The 22,712-nt window shown below is 39.0% G+C and overlaps 1 protein-coding gene across 1 annotated transcript in view; it reads left to right on the top strand.

Annotated features, from left to right (window-relative positions):
* The window catches only part of SLC44A5 (solute carrier family 44, member 5), a 49,960-nt gene that overhangs the window by 12,179 nt on the left and 15,069 nt on the right, over positions 1-22,712 (top strand). The window contains exons 4-11 of the mRNA XM_009580774.1: positions 6,579-6,663; positions 10,177-10,261; positions 13,062-13,190; positions 13,974-14,034; positions 15,678-15,801; positions 17,031-17,114; positions 19,715-19,827; positions 20,278-20,409. Coding sequence (XP_009579069.1) covers positions 6,579-6,663; positions 10,177-10,261; positions 13,062-13,190; positions 13,974-14,034; positions 15,678-15,801; positions 17,031-17,114; positions 19,715-19,827; positions 20,278-20,409 — 813 coding nt within the window. The remainder of the gene's footprint in view (positions 1-6,578; positions 6,664-10,176; positions 10,262-13,061; positions 13,191-13,973; positions 14,035-15,677; positions 15,802-17,030; positions 17,115-19,714; positions 19,828-20,277; positions 20,410-22,712) is intronic.

The following is a 22,712-nucleotide window of genomic DNA, read 5'->3' as shown; positions in this document are numbered from 1 at the left end:
AATACTCGATCCTCCCACTAAATTGTACAGTAGCATAACGTCCTCCAAGCCACAATGCTGAGCTGTCTCCTCTCACCTTGCCTGTAGCAGCTGAGCACTGAACACGTTCCGAAAAGTCTGTTCTCTCTCTCAAGCACTGGGAATTCTCTGTGTGTATTTTTTCTTTCCCTTATTCACCTGCACTTACTGCCCCGTCATGAACCTTTATGTCTTCAGGAAGACGGAGAAGTGAGGAGGCAAATGGTATATACCAGCAAGTGAGAGAGGCATGGAGGACCTTTGCAAGGAAGTGCGAAGCCCGCACTAGGAAGTGAACAGCAGGGTAACAGATGGCTGATGATGCTTGCAGGTGGAAGAAATTATTTCTTTTCAAAGCTCTCTGTTTTTTTCTTATCTAATCTCTTTGAGCCTTTGTTTCCCAAAAATGAATGATAACTTAAGATCTATGAATGTAAGAAAAGTGGGCAGAGCAAAAAGTGAATTCAGAAGCTGTTCAAGTTGTACTTGATTTTATGCCATACTTCTAGAGATTACAGCAGGATTCTCTTTGGGATTGGATCCAGGAAGAGAGTCCCTAACTGTACTGCATGGCATGATTGTACAGTCAGCTTCAGACTGACTTGAAATGCAGTCCTTTTTGACAATTTTTTCACAAGGTCGGTGTCCGTGATTGTGATGCTTAAGTTAACATCAGTGGCATCTGTGTGGAGACAACTCCAGGATCTCTTTGTTTTGTAGCCACTACTGGATTCTGTGTATGCAAAATCGTGCAGGTACTCTCTCATCACAGTTCTGGCTACTGTGGATCCTGTGGGCCCTTTCCTTTGCTATGGAATGAAGCACCTTCTTGCCCTCATGGCCTAATTGAATTGTTCCCACTTTGTTTAAATCCAAATCGACTCTAATGTTTATTTGACTTGTGGAAGTATTTGGAGCAGAAATAGTCACGCGACTCCCAGTTATAGGAGATTGGAGAGGGACTTACCAGGATATACATGCAATATATATCTCTGCTTTCTAAACCTGCTCTGGAATAGACTGAAGAAAAGGAGGTAAATTATTAGTCCTAAGAAGGAACAGCAGCTGCTGGACTGTGCACAGCTGTTGCAGACCTGCCATGCCTCCCACTTGGTGCTGGGAGTATGCCGTGTCTGAAGGACATCCTTCTAATGTCTGCGCTGTTGTCCTCCTCTTCCTACCTGATTGATTCTTCATTCATGTTCTGCTCTCTCCTTCTGTCACTGCTCAAATGTAAAGCCAGAACTGAAGAAGCTGGAGTCAGATCAGAGGAATGTTTGTTGTTTTCTTGAGCATACAAATGCTCTGGTGACTGGTGACCTGCCCCTGTGCAGACAGGCAGTATTCTGAAGTGCTGCTACCTGCACAAAGGGAAAGGAGAGCATTGGCAGTTTCTAGCTGTACAGTATTCTTGTGCTGCCAGATCTTGGCTCTCTTTCCAGCACTATCTAAATCTCCTTATTTTTTTGGCTAGAACTTTATGTCAACTTTGTATGTGCCATTTCCAAAGTACCCCATATGCTAGATGTTGCAGAAGTAGATAGCAGCAGAAGAGGACTGTCCAGTTCCTCGATTCTTCATGTCTGTAATCTCAGACAATGTAGTTACTGTGATGTGAGACAGTGAATTGGTCATATTCCCTGCTCCGCACATGCAGTGGTTTCCTACTGGACACAAGGTGTCTGAACAGCCTTCTCTTGCAAACCTTATGAAATACTGGTTAGAACTAGAACCTATTCCTGGAACCAGATACTGAATTTGTAGCTGGTGACTTTTTCTACCATTTTTACAGAGAAGACTTGAATTTTCAATCTAGAAACATTTAGTTCAGCTCCAAATCCAGATCCACGTGGTCCCTGCTTTTCATCTTTCCTTGTACTGTGCTTCAGCTATTCTTTTTACTCTAGTTTATTTCTAAGTAAAAGATGAGATCAGCTTTGGTACAGTTCCAGGAGCCAGCCCTGTACAAAATACATGAGAGTCAAAGAAGTTCACATGAAGAGAAAGCAGATTATAAATCAATCCTTAGTCATGAATTATGCCTTATTATACGGAAAAAAAAAGTAGATTTCCGCAATTTCTTGAATATGTGTGAATATGGCTCTGAATCCCTGTTTAATTTGGCTCCAGAAGTAAGCAATAAATGCAGGTTCATGACACAACTGCTATTACTGAAAATCTGAGTCAAATTTTGCCCTCAGTATTGTATGTATAGCTCACATAGGCTTCACCTATATGTGTGTCTGTGTAACAGTGGTATAGAATTTTTTTGTTTCAGGGGGGCTGAAATGTAGTCTCAGTAAAAGGTAATCAATTCTCCTTGAAAGATGAAACCAAATGATTTTTGATATTAGCCTTTCTTAGTTCTGCTTCAGTGATGGCTGCTGTTGAGTGACTGTACTGAATAGAAATAGTTATTCTATGATTTACTTTCTTATCATTCTTTCAACTTTACAGATGAACTAATAGTGCTAATTTAACATTTCGTGTAGTTTTCCTTCCGATCAAACTGACTTAACTCTTCATGTTTATTTCAGAGACACTGGGCTTATCTGGGAAATACTTTAGAAATGTTTAACCTCGTAATTTAAGGTTATTTTAATTCAGAAAAGTGCACATAGAAGGCAGCAAATAAGTTATCTTGGAAAAGAGCCTCACATTCCAAAGGACAGGTTAATTCAAAGTAATAACTCTTGTTGTATTGCTCCAAGGGATGCTTGTACAATACCAGTGTTATCGACATGGATTTACAAATTCTGTATGATGCGGTCTATTACCTATTTACATTAGTAAATTGCTTGTGTTAAAAAGCCATAAGAAAAATTTGGCAGGTCAGTTAAAACATTAAAACATACATTAAAACATTAAAAAGATACCTTTAAGGGAAGCAAAATAATGATATGAAAGACTGTCCTTTCAAACATACACAGTAGAGAGAATGAGACAGATAGTATAAACAGATTTGCAGTTCAATTTTAAGTATCACAGGATGCCACTGTTCTAATCACATTTTCTCATGGACAGGGAGCTTTCCAGCCTTTACAACTACTGGTGTAGCCCATAGAGCACGGAAAAAAAGAAGTGCATCTGACAGACATTTAGTGACAGACATTAGCTATTTTTGATACCATCCATGTGTGTTGGCTCCACATCAATAAAAGGACTGACATAACTGCAGGCCTCCCGAAAATGCTAGGATGTAGGATGTCACATTGCTGCTCTGAGGGCTGAGTTAACTGTGTATTATGGTTCAGCTGTTCTTTAATTTTCTTTTTTAGCCCAGATGTTTGTGCCAGCACTCAGACTGCACCCTTATGAGCATCAGAGCATGCTGGAATAAAAATTTTATGTGACTGGATTCCTTTTCATTTAGTGCTTGATAGTGAGTCACCAATAGTGCAGCACAACATGCAAAATATGGTGCTGCTCTGTCAGGCTAGTTCTTACAATAACCTTCTTCACTCAGTGAGAACTGTTGAATTAGGTACTTACTCTTCACTGACTAGTCCAGAAAAATTGTGTGTGTATCACATGGATTCTTTCACTGTCATTGCTCTAAGTTTGCAAAGAAGGTGACAGAGGATTAAGTTTATTAATCTTGATGGTTAGCCCCGGCACAGACAATGAAAGAATCTGCGTATTTTCTCTTCTGTTGGTCATTTCCCTTCTCTTTCTACTGCAGAGTTAATTAAATGCTAAATGTATATGTTGTAAATCAGATCCAATTATGTTTTTTTCAGTTTGGAGTTTAGCTGAGAGGCATCTTCCTCCATCCGCCCAGCAGCTGATCCCAGTGATGGAATTCCACAAAGTGTGCTAAATCTATTTTTTAAAAGCAGATTCTTTTTAATACTGTTTTATTAAAAACATGACTGAAGCCTTAGGCACACAGGATGACTCCTGCCAAGCAGGAGTAGTTTTAGACAATTCGATAATGGCAAAGCAGGTACAGTCTGAACAGAAATTCTATTCAGAAGTGAGCAGTGTGTTCTATTGTTTATACTCTGCTAATTTCTACTAATAATTGAGAAACACACTGCAAAAGACGAGTGATTAAATTTGAGACCAAGTATTGATACAAACCCAGTGCAACCAAGGGAGTCTTTTGCAATATTTCAGCAGACTTTGCATTAGAACTAAAAAGAATGTGAGGAGAATATACTGCTCTGCCCATTTGATGAGCTGAGTTTTATTCTTGTTTGCTGGGTTAGTCCACCCAAACAGGCTGAAGGAAGTCCGCCTGGGTCACATGGGCCCTTCTTATGAAAAGATCCTTAATAAGACTGATATGTAAAAAAAAACCAACCAACATTATGTTGCAGTGTTTATCTCCATTCTCCCAAGTTTGTCTGAGGAGTGAAAAATAGTTCCAGGTTTAATATGCCACTTAGGAAAGGGATATTGTTGGCAGTAGCAACTTCTTCCAAATTATCTGTATGAAGCAGATATGTCTTGCTACAAAATCCTTGTCAGTACTTTGAATCTGGCATGGTGGGGCTTCTCTCTACTACTTCCTGTTTTGCTGGTGTTAAAGAAAAAATACAGTCAAATGGAAAAAATGAGTCCCTTTACTAATGTGCCAGACTAATTTAAAAAACCCTAATTTTGGGGCTGGGAAAACACTGATGTATTAGAGTCATCTAACATCATACAAGTAAGGCCTGAAAGGTCTTTCAGGTCTGTATAGGAGCTTATTCCATTTGGGATTAGGCTTTTAGTGTATGAAAAGCAAGGTCATATTAAAGTAGAAAGAAAAACTCCCTCTTGTCAGAGTCATGATGGAAGAAAGTGTACATGACATAACCTACAGACTCATTGCAGTCACGAGAGAGCTGTCTGCTTTCTAACATCATGTACACATGTGAGTTATCAACTGACTGTAGGAATTCCTAAGAGAGAGTTGATGCCTCCTAAATGTCTGTATTAAGTAATGCTACTGAAATAAGTAAGTGGGGGCTAACAAATGAAGAAGTAAATGGGGTTTAACTTAACTGGTGAAGCACTTTAGCTTTCTCTGAGCATCAGAACACCACAGTTAACCTGAAATGCAGTTAATCTGAATGTTCAGAAAGTGTTTGATACCAAGCAGCAGGTTGATTTACAAACTCCAAAACACAGGAAAACTAACATAAGTTAAAAAGAACTAGCAGATTCATGTTGGTAATCTAAAACCATTCCAGGTGAAAGGTAGCATTACAGATTCTCTGTAACTATTTGCAAGTCATTGAAGATATGTTGTGCATCTGTCCTGAACATTTCAATAAATTTGCAGTCTGATGCTCTGAGATCTTATATAGGTTCTGTCTCTACTGCACATATCATTATTGTTAAGCGCTGTTATTCTTACCAAAGTGACCTTGAGGAAAATGACAGTTTCACAAGTGATTAAATATAATGTCACAAAGTTGAGAGAAGATGGAGTAATTACAGAGAAACAAGTTCAAGGTGGTTTACATAGATCAAAGCCTAAAATGTATGCTAAGTGGGCTCCTGACATTCAGTATATCGTGCAAGAGGGGGAAGGTTGGGACTAAAATCTTTGTAATACCTGTAATCTTTCCCTGCTGCCTGCCGGATTAAACCATGACAACATAATACAAGCACAAGGAAATGTTTGGGAGAAGATCAGTGGTCTTTTCTAACAGTTCTCTAGCAACCTGATTTTAGGGTGTCAGCTCAGGGTAGTGATATGGAATTATATTTTGGCATTATATCTTACTTTCAGACGATACTTAAAAATAAATGAAATTTCCATTATTTAGGGTCAAATCAACAGTTAGTAGTCAGAACAGTTCAAAGGCTAGTCATTGGCTAGTCATGAAGGAAGCTTAGTCAGGTCTGCACACTACGGCTTAGAAATAACGATACTAATAGTGATAGCTGGTACTTGATCCTCAAAGGGAAATAATGGTGCAGGTGAAAATGGCTTGGAGAAGAAATCCTGCTTCGAAGTGGAGAAAAGCAGTTTAAAAGTTCAATATAAACCTTTCTTCCCATTCAGTACTATGGTTCATGCTAGCATATAATACATAAATTGCCAGGTGCAGACCTAAAAACTGAAAAATGGGACAATTGCCAAGTGAGAGGTCAGGAAATGTTTTCATTTACAAAGTAAGAGTTTGTTTCCATTCTTAGTGCAAATGGAGTCCATTAGATTCAGTCACACCCTGTGTATTTCTGTCGCACACCCAGGTAATCCCATTAATTTCAATGCCATTGTGGTTGTCTGTGAATGCTCAAATTTGTCTACATAGTTAGCTCCTCTTCTTTCCCCTTTTAATAACCATTATTTTTTAAGTCCATTACATCATATTTTGGATACAACCCAGATATATGTGCCCTGAAGGTAAAAAGTGAACTGGTTTGCTTTCTTACTGATTCATCCATATCTTACTTCAGTTTAGTTTTTCATTAGGAAGTCTACAAATCACTACTCTTCAGTGGTGATCAACAATGTTTAAAATGGTACATTAGAGGTGATACATTTTCATGCTAGTCAGTCTCAATTATTAACTGTGTACACTTGACTGAAATGTTAAAAGATACGTGTATATTTGCAGCTTGGGTGCACGGTGACCCCAGGAAAGTGATTTATCCAACTGACAGCTATGGGCAGTTCTGTGGTCAGAAAGATACCCTCAATGAGTGAGTACTAAATCCATTCACATACCTTTATTACTCATGTACTGTGAATAAGATGTGAGGATTCAAATCTCTCTGTCTGCTAGGGGTTCTTGTGGGAAGTTGAAGGGACAGCGACACTCACTGTATTTATTCCAAATAAAGTTAAGAAATAGATTAGTTGCTCAGTGCAAATCTAGACCCAAATTATTACTATAATGCAGTTATTTTCATCATTCAGAGAATATTTTTGGTGAAGTATCAATATAACTTAAAGATTGCATCACTCATTGCATAGAAAGTGACTAACTGCCAAAGTTTGGATAGTTAATAACCCATTCAGTAATTCTTCTGTCCACCTTGGGATAAGAGTAGTCCTAAAGCATTGTAGCCTGGTTGTCAGTTTTTCTCAACATGCACCAAATAACAGAAAAGACCATAAGGAAAAGCTCTTGGTTTTTTTCTGGTGCTTACCCAGTGCCAGTGGAGAGGAGACTTAGTGGTCTGGGAGACAGGCAACTGTAACCATACCTTCCTTGGGTATATCAGCCAAACGGCTCTATTGACTTGTCTCAGTTTCCCAGTCTTTTTAAATTTTGAATTGGGAGAGGTAAAATAATTAGTTGGTATCAACAGAGTACTTCTACGTGAAAATCACTGTGAAAGATGTCACATCAATGTTTTCTCTGAAAATCGAAGTGTTTTATGAAACAGAATTTAAAATTTTCTTCTCCTTTTTAAAAAGTAAGTATTAGGCACCTTTATGCCCTTGTCACTGTCAAGAAGCTGGATGCTATGCAGGAAGCAAAACAGAAGCTAGTGTTTGAAAACAGATCTTTGCTGCTTCTTTCTTTTCCCATTTAGTTTTCCGGGAAAAAACTGAGGAAGCCACTGTCCAAAGGGGAAGAGCAGGAGATAGGGAGTGGGACAGAGGTAGAGCTAAGACTTTATATCCTTTCAAGTGTTTTTTACAGAGGGAACAGACTAGATAGTGTGAGAAGAGCTGTTCTACCCTCCAACTAAGATTCTTCACAGCAGTTGTTGGAGAGTCCAACTTCCTGAAGAGGAAAAACTAGGAGAAAAAGTTGTAGTGTTGTGTGTGTTCCCCTCACTGCACTCCTTCTCTGCTCCCCCCTTCCTTGCCCCCAATTTGTCCTTGTCCCCTCTCTGGTCTGTAGGAAGCAGTGGGCAAATGGGTTTGTGAGTCTCAGACACACAGCATCTGTGCACTGTGTGGTGTGTAGCCAGATGCTTTTCTCTGATTCTTGTAATCCACTCCCATTCCCTCTTCCTTTCTGTTGCTCAAGTCTTCCCTTTAGTTATTTCTTAGAATGTGATTTCCAGTTTGTATTCACAAATGTCCCTCCATGTATATGATTGCTGGAGAATAATACAGCTACTGAGACTGCATTTTGGCACTTATTTGCTACATTGAGGGGTTTCTTATAAAAATATAAGCCAAAAGACACATAATACAACCTACTGGAAAAGCAAGAGTGTTTATGGCAGTAGGCCAGGAGGCCCCTCTAGTCCCTAAAAGTGGGGGCGTGGCGTGTGCTTGTCAGGCCTTCATTGATACCATTGCCAGATTTTTCAGATGCCCTGAAAGTAAGCAGTGTGAAAGGCTAATCCAGGACTATGGTTTTCCAAAGTCCCCAAGGGCTTAGTCTGAGACTTTTTACTTGGAAAGTGATCACAGTCTCTGTATTTTGAATCTCATGCTTGGAACAAGCATTCCCAGCAGTCTCACTGAGGAGTAGAAGAGAGAAGCTAAAAACCAAACACTCACAGCTCATGCAAAAACCCATTTAAACTCCAGTGAATTCCATGTAGTGAAATTAATTCTACCTTGTGTTGTCATGCAAGTCTCTCTTAGGCCTCTTTGTGTCTCCCTGTAATTCATCCATTAATCTCCATGTAATCTCTAAGTTCGTTTTGCCTTCTACAGAGCACAGCATAATCACCCAGTACAACACAATTTCATTATAAAGAATGCAGACCTAGTTCTTGGCAGCTGTTTTCTTGTGTTACATATATGTTTAAACTTTCTTTTCTGCTGTCAATATCAGCAAGTGGGCTAAGACGTAAGAAAAAAAAAGATTTCATTAATCAAAAGATTTGAGCAGCTCACAGATTATAAATACTATCAAGAAACTATTGAAGAACGATGACATTTCAGTCCAAAATTTTATTCTATTGATTTGAAGAAATCTAATCACAACTAATGACAGTGAATTGTTTTTGCCAGGTTGCATGTTTTGTTAAACAGTGCATAGTAGAACATACCTCAGTGAATACAATTTATCCTTGTAAAATGCTAGGCAGTTGAGCTAATCCCAGTTTTAAAGGGAGCTTGAGTGTGCAGTGATGCTATATAATGGCTTTGAAGGCATAGCCATATTCGGCAATTGGTGGGAGGCACGTGCTGGTGGAGGATCAGGGGATATGTCCTGCCCTGGGGGATACAGTGGAGAGATGCGGGAGCAGGACTTGTGCCAAGTCCGCAGATAGGAGAGGGGCAGCCTTGTTGGCCCAAGCACGCTTCATTGTCAATACTGCCATCCTGCTCCCAAGGCAGAGTTCCCTCTGTGCTGCATTGCCATGGTGGGGGTCAGTGGTGGCTCAGACACCACTTACTGTGTTCTCTTGCACATCACAGGCTGTAGGGGGGCCTATGCACCATTGTTTCTCATAGGGACACTGTATAGTCCTGGCACGGCCAGCTGACTTTGAAGTCACATGTAAAAAGGGCAGGACTACTGCCATACCATCTTCACTAGAGCTGTCTGGTAATTTTCTGACATAGCAAAGATTAACAGCATATTTTGCTGTCTTCAAAACCCAGGTGTTTAAATCCAGAAATCTGGGGGTAATAAGTTTTCAACAAACCCAAGCTGAGGGGACAGCTACCTCAAGGTCCCAAGTTCCAGAAGCTGTCAAGTGTGTGGATTCTGGGGTGCAAACCCCTCAGACTGTCCCTTATTTATATCAAAGGAGGTTTGTCAACCTTATTAGCAAATGCTATTACAATTCTGTTTCCTGGCCAGCTGCTTTCAGTTTCCAACCATAAAAAGCTTTTGATTGATTTTGGTGCCACCTTCTGATCAACAAAAAATAGGCAGCTTTTACAGTGTAGCATTTACTGATGGTAATTTTGCGTGCAGTACATACACACTATGTTCAGTGTAAGCAAAGGGACCACAGTGTTTTTGCAGGGGTATTTTACAGACCTCACTTCTTAGAGGCAGGACTACAGATACCGGTAACAGCATCTAGGGTTGTTTCAGCTTAAAACCTTGCTGTGCAAAAAACTTCTTAAAATTAGCATTCTTTAGAACAAATACTTCTGGTTTCAGAGATGTCTTGGCACAGAACATTCAGGGTCTGCTTGGGATTTGTTTTTTTTGTCTTGTGTTTGCTATATGACCATTCACAATAATAGAATTTAAATCTTGATGTATGCTATAAATTTTTGAATGGTAGGATGTATAAGCACCCATATTTATAACATTAATTATCTTATATCCACTTCCATAGGAACAAGACCATTTTATTTTACTTTAACATTCTGAAATGTGCCAGCCCCGTAGTGTTAATAAACCTACAGTGCCCTACAACACAGGTGAGTGAAATACAGAAATAAAATATTTTCCCTGCCTCTTAGTCACGGTGCTTAAGAACTAGACATACATTTGTTTGGATTTTAAAATTGCTGTTCATATCCTTCAAAATATAATATGATTGTTTTATAGATGACGTGTAGCACATGGTCTCTGTAGCCTGTGATGGTCAGAAAAAATAAATAGAAATGCACAAGATTGTGTATTTTGGATAAGAGTTGACAAAAAGAAGTCTGTTTAGTTGAATACAGCAATTTGTAACTTATGAATTCCTCACAGGCGGTTATCCAGTAGTAATCAGTGCATGCAGAAAATAATTTTGATTGACATCTAGGGTTTTCCAAACTAGGCATGTTCAAGAAAATGTGCATATCCCCAGTGACAGAAGTATCTGGGTGTGGTTAGAGCCTATGGCACTTTCAAAAAGTGAAGATCTTGAAAGCTTGTTCTTGCTTATGCCACAGTTTATACTCCCTTAGCTGTGCTGCAACTTCTCGTGAAGCTGTGAAATAAACCAGTCACTGAACTTGTGTGGGTTAAAATTATCCTCCTGATCTTTTTTACATGAGACCATTTTACTGACCTGGTACATTGAACAATCGCACAACCAGTTACGTCAGTTCATCTTACGAGGCAGCAACTTACGGCATGAGGTAGGTCAGAGGAATTAGTTGCAGGAGTGCTCTGATCCAACTTTGCTGCCAAAGTAATTGTACTGTGTAGTTAAACTGCAGGTGACAGAGTATGGTCTCATACAACATTCAGTGAAGTCCAGTATTAATTTGGATGAGGGTTGTTATATGGTAACCGATTTACTGATTACAAATGTTAATTGTCTACTTATTTGACTATCATTTTAAAGTGTTTCCCATTCCAGCTTGCCCTTACTCCTGATCCCTACCCTTGATAGATGTTTCTGGCCTATCAGTTAGTGTGACCGTATGGACTATCTGACACAGCTGAAGAGATGGAAATCTCCAGCAAGGAAGAGCAAGAACCCTCTTAACACTGACCAGTTGCTGTCAGAATGGAAACTTTCTCTATCAGCAGCAGATTTGCTTCAGGAATCCCCATCTGTCCACATGCAGACACAGACACTGTTACCCTGCAGTCTTTAGACTCTGTTACTGGAACAATTCAGCCTGTTCAGAAATACTGAGGTCATTGTGTGGGATTTGACTGGTGCTGTGGTCAAGTTGGCAGTGGTCATGAATCAAGTAAGGTGAAATACTTGTTGAAGGAGAGTTCGGGGGAGCAGAGTAGTTATTTTGTTTATTTTCAAACACACAACATCTCCAAAACTGAGGAAGTTTTTGAATGCTGTTTGCTACTGCAGATGGTTCATTCTCTGGTCTTTTGTGAAAATGCTGAAGAAACGTTTGTTTGATAATTTTGAATTCAGACAGGGTCTTTCATTCCTGTCCCATTCATATCAAATAGCAGGAGACAAAAACGCCCAAGAACTGACATGGGAAGAGCTTCAGTTCTTGAGTAAGACTGTGGATTTGCAAACTTGTTATTACAGTTCACTGGATCCATAGGCAGCACATTTCATTGCCTGTTTCATGGGAAACTGAGGTTATAGTAAAGTGTATATACTTGTCCCAGCAAGGACAAAACTCCTTTCTTTGTTCCTTGGCCTGTGGGTAGTAGTCCATAGGACTGTAGTACTCATCTAGAAAGACCCTCTTGCAGCGTCTGCCCTGTTCTAAGGATTAGTACAAGATCTTTTCCCAAAATTCCGTTAGGTGAATCATATGTGGCGGAATGCCCTTGAGGTGAAATACAGTTTTGTGCATGATGTCTCTCTGGTACTTGGATAGCAGAGCTTTGCAAAGGGTGTTCGGATAGCACAGCTTTGGAAACAGAGAACAGCCTTCTAGAAAAGGCTGAAACTTGCTAAAAAGATGGACTTCAAAGTACGTCACAGTATTTGGGAACACTGAGGAGTCAGAACGGCTGTACACTTGCATGATTCCAGTGACCAGCAGAGCCTTCAGAGTCTGTGTATTGGGGTGGCTGCTTCTCCATTACGTAAATCTAAATCATAACTTCTGAGTGGATGCATTCATCAAACCCCAGTCCTCACTTGATTTCTCACATAAATCTGGTTTATAATGACTGTACCTTGAGTGGTGTGAATTTCATTCCTGGCGTGTGCACCCCTCTTGCTTTGTAACTAAGGGAAATTCATCATTAGTCAGTAGTAAAAAGTCACCTTTGAGTGATTTACACCTAACTTGACTTGAACGATATCCGTGGAGATGTATTTGTCTGAAGAGACTGTGTAGAAGGGTGGAACAATTTCAGCTGCATGAGACTTTTTTTTTAATAAAGTTCTCCTTATAAATGTAATAGAAAGAAATTACTTGTATCCTGTGGAAGTAGCTACTGCACCACCTTGCTCATATACACTGTTGCTGATGGAAGTACAGGAGGACCCGACAGAATTTTTCCTGGTGTTCAAAAAAGAAAATATACTTTTTTCAAGAGACTGAGAGCTCTGCATATCTACCAGAATGTGCAGAACCTAAGAAGATACAGAGAGTGGCTTGATACGCCAGATATGAGGAGAGAATTTGAAAGTGTATTCTATCCATGAATTTTAGAAGTATTCATCTAGGGAATCAAAAGGAAAACGTATGTCCCTTTCTAAATACTGCAGTAAACATTACTGAAGGCAATTCCATAAAACAGTGCGCTTTTATAGGTGGCCTTTTTCTTGCTTTTTAATTACACTGACTTCCCTTACCCTTCTCTACCTCCAGTGTATTTTTACTCATTTTTGTTTCTTTCTTGCAGCTTTGTGTCTCAAAGTGCCCAGACAGGTTTGCAACCTACATTGATGTTCAGGCTTCCTACAGATATAAACCAGATCAGTGGAATTACTTCAGGCAGTTCTGCAAACCTGGTTTTAACAATCCTCGCAAGGTGTGTATGTATCAGTAGGTGATGGAATACATTTTTTCTTCAAGCAATATGAAATATGCATGATTTTATTGAGCTACATCAAAGCTTTGAATTATTCTGATTTCACCATATAAGGAGTTGTCCCATATATATGGTTTGACAGTGATTTAATCAGGGGTGAAGGTCTTGTATGCATACCAAATCCTCCACTCTTTAAATGATTACTGTTTGCTTAAAAGAAAGTCTGCAGCTACCCATGTAGTTGCAGTACTGTGGCAAGCAGTATCCTTTAGTACTTAGGTACTCCACAGCAGTAGAGCAGAGTATCTCAAACCAGTTCTTAAGGCTCCTGAGTCATCTATAGCTACTTAGTAATTTAGCTAGGAAAATTAATCCATCCTTCATGTAACTGATTTTGCACTCAAATTTACTGCATTATTTCTCCCATCTTTAAAACACCTTGCAATTCAGCTATATTAATTGTGTTAAATTCTTACTCTTCTTTAAGAGAAAAGGCGAAGGGAGGCAAGGAACAATTGCCCAGTCACTTCTGGCTTAGATGCTGATCCAATGTGAACAGGTCTTTTCTTTTTTGTCACTAGAACAGGAGAGAAGAATAGTCTTTTCCCAAATCACAATGACAGTTTGGATTCTCACTTACATCATATCTTGCAGCTCCACCAGTCAAGTTCGGGGAGGAGGCTACAAAGCCCAGTTTGGGGCATTTTCTCAGACTGGGTGAGAAACAAAAACCACGTAGTTATTCTGCTATGTATTCAGCATTCCTATTTTTCCCCTTTTTAGTCTGTTGCTCAAGTCCTACGTGATGAAGATTGTCCTTCGATGATCGTTCCAAGCAGGCCTTGTGAGTGGTTCTACTTCTTACACACATCTTAGCAGATTACAAGCGTTCACATTAAAGCACAACTCCAGTCTGAAAAGTGTTTCGTGGCAACGTCATTAGGAGCTGTCTGTTATCTGACAGTGATATCCATTCAGTTTTAAATAGTTTGAAAGTATAAAGATTTATTATTATTTTTTTAACTGCCATCCGTGAACATTCAGTGTGTGACTGGGTCAAGCTGAGCTCTTTCTTGCTCTTGAATCATCACTGATAACAAAAGCTTTACAGCTCAAACTGTGCCTTCCAAAACATGTGAGCAAGGAATCCCATTGGCATCAAGAAAATGCCACGAATGTAGGAAGGATCACATGGCCAGCTGTTGAAGTTAAGATGATACTTGAGCCCAGTTACAATGCAGCTCGCTTTTCAGTTGCAGTGCTGGCTATGCAGGGCATACAGAGGAATTAAGGGGCCAAAAAATGTTTTTGTCACTATGGTCAGCAGGTATTTCTGAGTAGATAACCACAGGTCTCAGAGCTCATCTCAGCTGCAGAAGTGTAATACCAAGAGTATCTGTCACTGACCCAGAAGCTCATGCAAATAAAAAATTGCTGTCTATTTTTCCATGCTTTAAAATAGACATCATGTAAACCAGGGACAGGTTATCAAAAAGATAAAATGTGGATTAAATTAAAAAAAAAAATTAAGAATTTGTATGAAAACTGATGTACTGACCCAAAAGACAGAAAATAATTTGCAAAGAAGCTATTATCTTCTTTTAGACTACAACAAGGGACAAAGATTACAGAGGGAGGAAGAGAGACATGTTACTTAATTATTTCCTCAGAATAATTGGCGGGGTAGATATTCTGGACTGAATATTGAACCCTGGCATCGGTATTTGTTGGAACCTGATAAGGAAAGCACAGAAATGTTATATAAAGTTAAAGTACAGCTGTGTAGGAGGACTGACCTGCTCTTCCCTTTGGAATGAAAACCAGGACTTCTTGCAGCAAAGAGCAGAGCAACATAAATGAGTATGTAAACATCTCTCCTTTTCTCTCTCTTTTATAATCTCCTCCTCCCTCTGTCTAACCAATAGTTTCTGTCTTTTTTCCATTGCTTCCTCTCCAAGAATATCCAAGATAGTGGCTGGTACTGCAGCTCATCTGCCATATGAGGAACTGACACTTGCTGTTATGTATTGGTTTGGGTGTTAGCACCATTCATGACCAGTCATGTTGAGTCTGTCTCTGCGGGCTGGTTTGATTATTACCATGAAATGACATATTTGAGAAGCTGCAGTTTTTCGTGAGCTGCCCAGATACTGACAGAGAGTAAGCTCCGCATTTATTACAAATACTTAAACTGCTGCAGATACTGTTGTTATTCAGTAGCATCTAGAATCTCCAGTTGAAAGCTATGATCCCACCATGCCTGAGCTTGGACAAAAAGCCCCAGAGCATAATAATCATAATCTTGAATATAATGGCTTTTCCAAGATTTGTCAAAGTCATATCTAACATATCGTTAGATTGTCAGTTGAAAAACAATTGACTGTGAATCTGAAATGATTTAAATATCAAGCAATAAAGACAAAAGCGATAAAAGCGGAGCTTGATGTGAAATGTAATATGCATGCTTTGTTTTCATATTTTGAATAGTTCTTAAGAGATGCTTCCCAGACTTCTCCACGAAGAATGGTGTGCTAACTGTGGCAAATCAGACGACGTTTAAAGATGGACGAGGGCAAACAAGAAATGTAACTGATCTCAGGGAAGCTGCAAAGTAGGTTTTAGCCTTCTTAAGTGCTCATTTGTAGGATTCTGAGATTGTGAAATAATTTAGGAATTGAAAAAATAATCAGAATCTGTTGTAGCAAATGGCTGAGGGTACCCAGGAAAGACTTGCTAGTAAATGGTCTATCTGTGCCTGGGCACTTGCAAAGTTCCCAGGAAGGAAACCAGCACTGTGGTATGCAGAAACGAGCAAGGAGCCAAAAGTTTTAGTCTGATTGTCTCAGAGCGACTGTCAGTTTTTAAATCATTCTTGTTGTTTTTCCTAGCAAAAATTAGCATTAAAGAAAGCTAGAGGAGGTTCAAAATGAAATCCTCGTGCTGCAGGACTCAGGCCAGCCAGTAATGTCCTCGGCTATTCCTTCCTATGATGGCCTTTCCACTAACATGGACTGTCCTAGTACTTTGGGCAGCTCATCTTGTCGGAGTGCTCCTGTTTTTAGTACATGTCTAAAGGTCAAAAAGCGGTGTGCTGGGCTCTGATGCATGACAACACCTCCCTTGCAGATGGACAGCAAGCATCTCCAATCCTGGGCATCAACCAGGATGAGAGAAAACTGCTGCAATAGCCTCACTTTTCTAGCTGCTGTCAGTCCTCAGCCTGTCTGGTGCACAGGGGTCCCCTCTCTTACCTTTCGATCCAAGGCTACCACATTCTAGCACCTTACCAACACTGGTAACACCTGCATCTTATTAAGTTCCCTTCTTCTGGCATCTACAACTACATTGTCTGTTCTTTGATATGAAGATCCTTCATTTCTTCTTAGGAAAACATTAATATGGGCAAGCACTTTGCAGGGTAGGAAAACAGTTCCATAAAGTCAACCTTTTGCTTGACTGAGCTGTTTTCTGCTCCTCTGCTATTAGCAGTTCTGAAGTCACAACTGTTTGGCTCTTGGTACAATGCAGATCTTAACAGTATACACTTTTCTTGTGACATAATAAGCAATTACATCTGGTGATAGTTAGTACTCATAAAGCTTTTTTAATAAAGCTTTTTCAATAAAGCTTTTTCAGGAGCTGTATAGACATTTTAACATAGGTTTTTTCTTTGGTGTAACTGTGGTTGATGTTGGCTTGGTTACAAAACTGGAGCTGGAGGATAGTAATACACTCTTGTCACTAGCAAAGATATTTCAGATTCTTCCACTGAGCCTATTTGTTGTTTAAATAAATTCTGCTTTTCTAAAGCAACCTTTTCTTTGGTTTGTCTTTTCTCAGCGGCATCAATAATGTCCTGGATGCAAGATCAGTTGGAATGAAAATTTTTGAAGACTATGCCATTTCTTGGTATTGGATTTTAATGTAAGATTTTCATGGGTATTTTTAATTTTTCCAAACTCACTTTGAAGCGTGCAGGGAATTAAAAAATAGATCATGTAGGTGTTTGTTACCAATCCTACTTTTAAACTCAAGGAGCAACTGCAATTTCCTTTCATCACATGACAATAATGTTGTTATGGTTCTGTATATGAGGTAAGGATAGCACAGCATACATACATAGAGTGTCAGTTGATCTGGAGTAGCTTTTTAATATCCTACCAGGCAGAAGAACGGGAGGTGTTGTCTTCTGTTGCAGGACGCATCAGCGTGGTAATTCCAAAACTGAAAAATCTTAATTAAGAGACTTTCAAACCATTTGCAGTTGCTAAGTGTTATTAGTATATATGTAAAAAACACGTAATTTCTAAATTCGTACTAGCAATATATAGTTAAATCCATTATAATCCATAAATCCAATATAAATCCGTAAATCCAATGCAGCAGGCAAAATAACATCAAGAACAAAAAGTACTGAGTGGTATTAACTTCATCTTGCAATTAATACTCACTAATCACCAATTAGTAAAAATGCAGCACTGAAACAAAAGAAGTAGCTGTTTTGCTGAAGCAAATATGTAAGTATATGTGCATTCTTAGCCCATTAATACTGTTTTTTTGATGGACCAGGGTGTTGATCAATTTAAACAGGAGCAGAAGTCTTTGCCAGCTGAGACCCTATAAGAAGCACATATTAAGCATACATTATTCAAGCCTGAATGCAAATCCACAGCAATAAATGCATAAACTTTAGATAATAAACTTAATATGGAGAATTAGTCAGTTCAGAAACATAAGTTGTTAGCTTTTAAAGGTGTTCAGTCACTGGCGGAAGGACAGCTTTCTCATAGTCTGATACTGTGCTCACAATAGTCAGTGGCAAAAAACTCACTGGTATTCAGCAAGCGTGGTTCTCTCTAGATCTTATTGAAATCAGGCTTATGGTGCAGATTCTTTCAAAGGAGATATCACTGAAGAGATAGGCTGCAGAGAGAATTGACCATTTTTTGAACAGAAATTCTAAATACTGAAGCCAGTTTCCACATTTCAAATATTATATTTTTATAAGGAATTGTTGCTACTTTCAAAGTATTGGATAGAATTTTCTTCACACTTTTCACCAAATGATCGCATGCATCAAACGATTTCTGAACAAACATATTTAAGTGCCAGAGTTTGGGTGATGACAATGAAGACCTGAAAGTGAAAGGCAGCTAGATTAAAAATTAAATATGGAATTGCTCTAGTCTTTTTAGCATATCCAAAAAGAACTGCTGCTTTCAAGCCTCAGCTTAAGGGAACCAGTCTATTGAGGGCAGTTGTTACCACGTACTTTGGTGTTACTAGGACTCGTGTATATCTAACTTTAGATAAAGGTCGTCTTTAACTTACTGCTTTCAAGAACAGAGTCATAAGCTCCAAAACCAACTTTTTTTGAGGAATACATTCTGAATTTCAAACAAGCCATTCAGAAGGGGAAAATACATCATGCTGGGAAGCGTTTAAAGGGCTACGACTTAAGACCAGCTTACAAAGGTTTAACTAAATAAGCTGATGTTCTTTTTTTTGTCCCTCTGCCCATCTGGCTTAGTTTGCCCAAAACATCTGGTTTTGATTGTTTATGATCAGGCTGACCCATTTTTTATCTTTGGTAACTGGCTAAATAAGCTGGGAACGTTCAGAAGAGAAGTTACTAAACACAGACAAGAAGAGATTTTAAATTTTTTTTGAGTCTGTACTAATACAAAATTCTGATGTAACACCTACTAAAAATTCTGAGAAATGAAATGTTCTGTGAAGCATCTGAGCTGGATGTTTGTTGGGTGGGATTGTTATTCACATTGCTTTATTCACATTGCTTTATTCACATTGCTTTAGAAGGCCTCGCTGGGTAAAAAGGCCTTTTGCAGTAATTTTTTCCTTTCTGACTTGCTTTCTGGGAGTGAAATGAAAACAATTATTTCCTTACCACAGACTTGATAAAGAGAAGACACACTGTAGATATCTTTCCTAGGGGCCCCATTGATAGCTCTTAACAGTTTTTTTTTATGCATCATAATGCCCTGATCATTTCCTCTTCTGATGGGTAGAAAGAGTCACTGGTTTTCCTCCTAAATGTATTCTTTTTTCCTAGGAAAGCTCCTAGAATGTTACTTTACTAACATTGTTTCTTTGCAAGTAGGGATTTTTAATGGAGGACATAAAACAGCAACCTCCCCACACATAAGTATTCCTCCACTTTAACTTCCTGTAAACTAGACCATGGCCTGAAAAAGGCAGTGCGTTGTTCAGCTGGTATAAATGACCAAAAAAGCATTGTACTAGTCCCATTCAGCCAACCTGAGAACCTAGTGTATACAAACATTTCTGGCTCTGCCTTGTGAGATCATCATATACAAGCTATTTGTTTCTAATAGCAGATAATAGCCATGAGGATGTATTTCGTAAGGAAGATTTTGAAGTACATTTTTACAAACCATTCTCTTACGTGAGATGAAGTGACCCTCATTTGGAGTAACAGGCATGCAAGAAAGTGAAAATTCTCACACTTGTTTTCCCTGTGTTTCTGTTTCTTGTCTTTCTAGTGGGCTGTTCATTGCAATGATTGTCAGTCTGCTCTTCCTTGTGTTACTGAGGTTCACAGCTGGGGTTCTCTTCTGGATTTTCATCTTTGGTGTGATTGGAATTATAGGTTATGGTAGGTGTAATCTTCTAGCCTCTGAGGCTATTTTTCCTTATTGCTTAAGTTTGGCCAAGGAAAATCAGTAATTACATCAATTAAAAAATGGTACAATTGGGAGAATTAATGCCTAGTTTTAGACACAGTTAAGTGAGAAGGGCTTAAATGGCAGCGAAATTCAGTAAAAATCCAGCTGTGATGATACTTAGCACCAGATGTAGTAACCTGAATTATCTACCCACAGTATGCATAGTCTGTACTCACTTGTACTGATATTTCTTTTCTATATATATGTGATGTTATAATTGACTAGTCTCAATTTATTTATTATCTCAATGTAATGCATTTTTGGTTTTTACTTACCTGACATGTTGAGGACAAAACACTTGGCTTCTAAAAGATTTGTTTAAAAAACTTGTCTTTGCATTCTTCAGAAACAGTCATTTTATATTGATTGTATTTTAAAAGGCATCTGGCATTGTTACTGGGAGTATGATCATCTTAAAGGAATACCTGGATCTGACCTCACTGTTTACGATATTGGATTCCAGACAGACTTCAGAGTATACCTGCAACTGAGGCAAACATGGTTAGCATTTAGTAAGTGCCCTTTAAACTCGGTATCTGTTAATGGATATTCAGGAGAATCAATTACTGTCTTGCTACAGATTCTGCCTTGTTAAGTCTCCTCCTCTACATGTCGCTCAGAGAAGTAAGCAGAATTCTCTTTCTTTGTATTGTGCAAAAATCTGCTTTTTTGCAAGGAGACTAGTATATTTGTAAGGGGAGATAATGAAATCACACTAGTGATGAGAGTGAAAAATGCTTGTGTTATTAGCATTCCACTTTCTGTGCGTTCAGTCTTGATAATGGGGAAATAGAAGGCAATAACTAAGTCCTGATGAAGTTGCGTAAGGAGGCGCATTTTTCTCTCCCAATCTGTTTATCCTCCCTCTTTGAGGGCCCCAGAAATGAGATTAATAACTCTACACACCTTTGTAGAACTGTTTACATTCAGGTCACTGAATTTTCTGGGAGGCTGATCTAAGACTGTGGAATGAACTACCGCAAATTTCATCACCTTTATTTTCAAAAGTGCTTCATTGCCTTCTCTTACAAGGGCAGTGTATTTAAAACAAAATCCTACTGGAACAAGGCAGCCTGCAGCATACACATCCCTCCCCAGGGAAGGGGGGGCGGAAGAGAGAACAAATACCTGTCAAATATTACTTGCACTGCTGTTACTGCTCTATTAGAAGGCACACAGACACTAACCGATGATGAATGGGACATAACCTAAAACACTGCCTCTCCCTATTGGTAGCTAAATTAATAGAGCAGTAGTTTACTGCTTAAATCTCCTTTCTCTGCTTTATGTCTTCATTTAACTCTATGTTGGATCATTGAGCTCATGAGCCATCTTCTACATATTGTTGAGGCAGAGCTTTTTAGTATGCTATCCCTAAAGAATATTAGGACTTTATTATGTTTTCCCTTGTAACTCTCCAAGCTCTTCCCCTGCCTGATTCTTAGCAGCCAATGTATAGTTTGTCTAGAGGTCAGTGTCACTTTCAGATGAGTAAATTGAGGTACTCAGGAATTAAATTACTTTTCGAAAGTCACCCAGCAAAGCAGTTAAATATCCTTGAAGAAAACATAGGTCCTCTTAGTCCTAGTCTAGAACTCATCATGTGCTGACATTGCTTTCCTTTTTCACAATGTTTGGGATAAGCTACATTAACTTAGTAGAGCTGAACTGGAATGAGACCAACTTTAAAAGAAACCTGATTACATACTCCTTCATGGGGAACCATATCAAAAATAGGTGCTGAAATGCATGTAACAAAAACTTTGTTCTGAACGAAGTCTGTGGCTCTGAGCACCACAGCAGTCACTTGCCACCTGCAGTTCTGATGGCTAGGGGTACTGATAATACTTGGGATTGCAATTTAACATCATCTGTAACTATCTGGGTCTGGATTCTGAGACTATGTCTAAGCTGTGGGACCTGAAGCCAATGCCCACGTCCCTTTGCAAAACTCCAGACAAGCCAAGGCTTAGGGATACTATCCCTTTTGTCTTCTTCTCCCTCCACAAAACGTGGTTTCAGCTGGAGGAGACAGGTCCTGCTGTGTGCAACCATCCACAACTGCTGGGCTGGTTTGAATGTTGTCTAACCGTCTGAAGCACCCAGAATTAATGGATATGTCTCAGTTAGAGGAGATGTGCTTCAGGCATTAAAGACTCTGTCTCCTCTAGATGAAGTCCAGAGAATTTTTTTACTTTCTACTGCAGAAGTAGGTTTTGAACTGACCCAAATAGAAATCAGACTGAAGCAGACTCTTTAAACCAGATCTGGGCTATGATTCAAACACTGCTCATAACTAAGAGAGGAGATGTTCTAGGATGTGGTGCTTTCAGCTCTCTGACCTCAGAGCAAGTTTGTATGATTCCATACAAACATTCCATTCCAACTGGAAGGTGAAAATAATTTGTCCAAAACCGTCCTATCTTAGCCTCTTCTTTTTTTTTTTTACTCAAATGAGGTGAAAGGAGTTCATGCCAGGTTAATACTCAAACCAACCTATTGATTTAAGTACATCTAAATGTTAGAATAATATATATCAGAAAAATGCACTCTTCATGAAAAAGTTGACTCTTCATCTCCTTTTTATTTATTTTATTGTATCTAAATATTACAAATTAGCAGCATTAGAGTATAAACATGCAAAATGCTTGTTTATGAAAAGTAGAATTTGTTAAGGGTGAACTGTCTCTAAGGCCAAATACTACAGTCACATTTAAGTAAATTATTATCTTTGTCTGAGAATGATATGTTCCATTTTTCTTCTAAAATTATAAATGCTAATGTCAGGGTCCTACACATTCTGACTAACTCTCTG

The sequence above is a fragment of the Fulmarus glacialis genome, unplaced genomic scaffold (assembly GCF_000690835.1).
Source record: "Fulmarus glacialis isolate BGI_N327 unplaced genomic scaffold, ASM69083v1 scaffold26416, whole genome shotgun sequence".
In the NCBI taxonomy this organism is placed as follows: Eukaryota; Metazoa; Chordata; class Aves; order Procellariiformes; family Procellariidae; genus Fulmarus; species Fulmarus glacialis.
Note: the sequence above shows the minus strand (reverse complement) of the source record. Positions and strands in the feature narration are given on the sequence as shown.